The sequence below is a fragment of the Geospiza fortis genome, unplaced genomic scaffold (genome assembly GCF_000277835.1).
Source record: "Geospiza fortis unplaced genomic scaffold, GeoFor_1.0 scaffold391, whole genome shotgun sequence".
Taxonomy (NCBI): domain Eukaryota; kingdom Metazoa; phylum Chordata; class Aves; order Passeriformes; family Thraupidae; genus Geospiza; species Geospiza fortis.
Window position 1 is genome coordinate 1,157,808 of NW_005054472.1, and position 3,744 is coordinate 1,161,551.

The following is a 3,744-nucleotide window of genomic DNA, read 5'->3' on the forward strand; positions in this document are numbered from 1 at the left end:
TCCCTACTCTGATCTGAGCATTTTAAGGAAGTCTTTTCCAGAAAAAATACACTTGGGGCAAAACAGGCTGTGTGACTGTGTTCACAGGGGTCTTAGGATGAGGGAAGAGACGACGATCTGACTCCATGTTTCAGAAGGCTTGATTTATTATTTTATGATATATATTACATTAAAACTATACTAAAAGACTAGAAGAAAGGATTTAATCAGAAGGCTAGCTAAGAATAGAAAAAGAAGAAATGATAACAAAGGTTTGTGTCTCAGACACAGAGTCTGAGCCAGCTGACTGTGATTGGCCATTAATTAGAAACAACCCCATGAGACCAATCACAGATGCATCTGTTGCATTCCACAGCAGCAGATAACCATTGCTTACATTTTGTTCCTGAGGCCTCTCAGCTTCTTAGGAGGAAAAATCCTAAGGAAAGGATTTTTCATAAAAGATGTCTGTGACAAGCTGAGCTCTGGTCCTGGTGGGAGCCTGAACTCAGTGCTGCTCCCCCCCCTCATTGTGGCCAAGGCACCCAGGTGTGCTGCCCTCCCCTCCCCTCCCCTCCTGCAGCTCACCAATCCTCCATGCGCTTCTGCAGCTCTGGCAGGAAGAACTCAGCATGGAACTGGTAGATGGAGGAGATGTTGGAAAAGATCATTTTCACCACCTCCTCTGGGACCGTCTTCCCAGTCTTGGCTTCTTTCATCAGCTCTGTATAGAACACCTGGAAGAAAGAAGGGTGAACAAAAAGGGCCAGGGAGATGCCTGAGGATCCCATTCCCTCTCTGAGACTGGCACATCACCCAGTAAAAGATCTGTGCAGGAGGAAAATCCCAAACTCCAAGAGGAGAGGGGGATGGAAGGCTTTGCTGGGGCAAAGGAGCTTCTCACAGGTGTGGGGTGTAGAAAAAGCAAAGGCCTGGCCCAATCTCTGGCTGTAAAGACCAGCAGCCCACATTTCTCATTTTTACAGCTTCAGTCCCTCCAAAATCCCCTTGCACTGGTCCCTCCACTCCCCAGTTCACCTGGTCAAGGAGGCGGAGGCGGTTGACATAAGCCTGCTCTGTCTCCAGCAGCTCCAGGGCGATTTTCTTCTCCTCTGGTTCCTGCATGGGGAGCAGGGCTCAGTCTCATGGGCAGAGATGGGACCCTGAGCCAGCCCTGCCTGAGTGTGGGCACCCACCCCACCAGCCTCTGGAGCTCACCTGGCTGCCAGGCTCCAGGCCTGGGCCCTGTGGCCTCCTCCAGTTGTCCTCACGGATTTTGGATCGCAGAGAACGGAGGCATTTGAAGCTGAGTCCACGCTGACCTCGCTGATCCTCCTCATCCTCTTTTCTGGTCAGGGAGTGGCTCTGGCTGGCAGGGAATGCTGGAAGCTGCCTGCCTGCCTGCTTGTCCCTCTGGGCAGATGTGCTGTCCCTGCTGCAAAGGAATGGGATCAGCTCAGCTATTCCCCCAGCACAGCCCAGCTCCAAGCCACCAAAAGGGACAAGAGAGCAGCTGCCCGGTGCTCTGCTCCACTCCAGCCCTGCAGTACAAACATCCTCAGCATCCTCCACGGGATCAGAATTCAGCCTCTCTTCTCCCAGAGCCCCCTGCTGCTGCACCCAGTCCCCCAGCACAGGCCCCAGGCCCAGCTTAAAGCCACCAAAAGGGACAAGAGAGCAGCTGCCCAGTGCTGTCACTGCTCTGCTCCACTCCAGCCCTGCAGTACAAACATCCTCAGCATCCTCCACGGGGTCAGGATCCAGCCTCTCTTCTCCCAGAGCGCCCTGCTGCTGTGCCCAGTCCCTCTCCTGCTCTAGAAAAGCAGGATCCTGCTGTTTATCCCACCCACAGCTCTGGATTTCTGCCTGCTGCCACCACGGAGAAAAGCAGGGAGCAGCCAAATAGCCAAGAGTTTGGAGCCAAGAGCAGGCCATGTGTGGGAGGTTTTGCAGACAGGTTGTTTTTGGTGGTGTTCTCTCTTCCCTTTTCTGGCAAAGACAGTGAAAGCAGGTCCAGAGTGGGCATGAGGGGGAAGCCAGGCTGTGAAGGTGACAGCAAGTGACTTGTCTGTCATCCAAGAGCTGGTCACTGCAGGAAACTGCTCTGGGCAGAACCGGAAACACATCCACTGCTGGCCTGCAGGCAGGAGTGGGATGGGTGGGATGGGAAAGACATGAAGAATTTGGACATCAAACTGCAAAGCTGAGGATAGGAAGTGGCTTGAGGGGCAGAGACTCATCTGAAGAGGATGCCAGCTCCATCCCATGCTCAGGATGTCTGTGAGCTCAGGAGTGCATCTACAGCCATGCACAAATCCCCTCCTGTCCAGGGGGGCTGGCAGAACCCTTCAGAGGCTTTTTCCATCTCTCCTGGTGCCTCCCAAAAGTGTGTCAGCCTAAAGCCACAGCTGAGTCCCAACAGGGAACTTCTCTCTTTCTATTTATGCTGACTTAGGCCAGACCATTGTCTGCTCCAAAATGCTCTGCTCATCCCCAGGTTCCCCAGCTTCCTCTGAAAGTATCGAGTTACTTTTATTTCCTCTAAATCAAAGGCAAACAACAAACACACTGCAGCAGTGGCATGGGGGCAGATCAAACACTGCAGTGGCTCCAACACAACATCTCTGGGGGATGATGGGGACAACCACAAAGCCTGGGGAAAGCACACAGCAGAGATGCAGGAGTTCCTGGAATGAAAGGACATCTTGTGCCTGAGCATCTTCAGGACTTGCTGCAAAACTCACCTGCCCAACCACTCAGCCCCTCCAAGGCTCACTGAGAGCATCTCATGGGTACAAGGAATGGCAGGATTCCATATCTTGATCCATTAGGTGGAGAAAGTGGGAAATAACTCACCTGAAGCCTCAGAATTACTTTTACACCAGAGCCAGGGCAGATCCCCTCACTCAGACCCGAGCACACGCTGTCTGAGGGTCCCAGCTCACACTCCAAAGGAAGGAGCTTCCAAGCTTCCAAAGGAAGGAGCTCCTTTATGGAAGGAATTCTCTCTCTCCCTTACCATAATGCTTTCTGTTTCCTTTCCTAGGAGCCACATCTCTGCAAACAACTGGACAGTCTGAGGCTGGGACCCTCCCAGACACCCAGGCAATTAATTCCCAGTGAAAACCTCTGCCTACGTATTTGCAAACCACAACTCCTTTCCCCAGCAGCAGCAGCAGGATGCACCAGCCAGGCTGAGTGTGAAGATGCTGGCTGTGGGGGAATGGTCTGCCACAGCCTAACCCTGAGCCAGGCACAACCACTCACACCCCACTGAGGTTTTCAGATTCTGCTCATGACCCGCAGCAGGAGGAAGACACTGAGGGCAGACCTGAGTTGTGAAGGATTGCAAATCACCTTGTCAGCTTCTCCAAAATCACCTTGTCAGCTTCTCCACAGGTTCCAAACCACCTCCACAGCGGGTTTCTTCATTCCCAAACCCACTCCACATGGAGCCCTAACACACCCTGAGCACCCAGAGCCCTCCTGCCTTACCAGTGCTCTTCAAATGCAGCCACCAGCTTCACCACGCTCTGCTGATAATCTGCCTTTCCCTCCATGGCAGGGCTGGGAGCAGCTCCAGGGTGTCCAGGAGCTGCAGGGACAGGGGCTGGGGGCTGCAGCTCCTTCCTCTGTCCCCCTCTCTGCTCTGAAGTGCTTCTGGCTGCAGTTTGGGAATGAGGATTTGCACGAGGCAAAGCCAAACCTCTGCCCTCTCTATGGCAGCAGAGCTTGTCACCGGGTTGGCCTCCAAAGGGAAGGGAA

General features: G+C 53.4%; 1 protein-coding gene across 1 annotated transcript in view; it reads right to left on the minus strand.

The window, feature by feature from the left end:
• Positions 1-3,584, minus strand: part of FGD2 (FYVE, RhoGEF and PH domain containing 2) — a 9,201-nt gene extending 5,617 nt beyond the window's left edge. Inside the window, 4 exon segments of the mRNA XM_005428143.2 lie at positions 568-716; positions 1,018-1,098; positions 1,198-1,414; positions 3,475-3,584. Coding sequence (XP_005428200.1) covers positions 568-716; positions 1,018-1,098; positions 1,198-1,414; positions 3,475-3,539 — 512 coding nt within the window. The 5' untranslated portion in view covers positions 3,540-3,584.
• Positions 3,585-3,744: the final 160 nt, after the last annotated feature.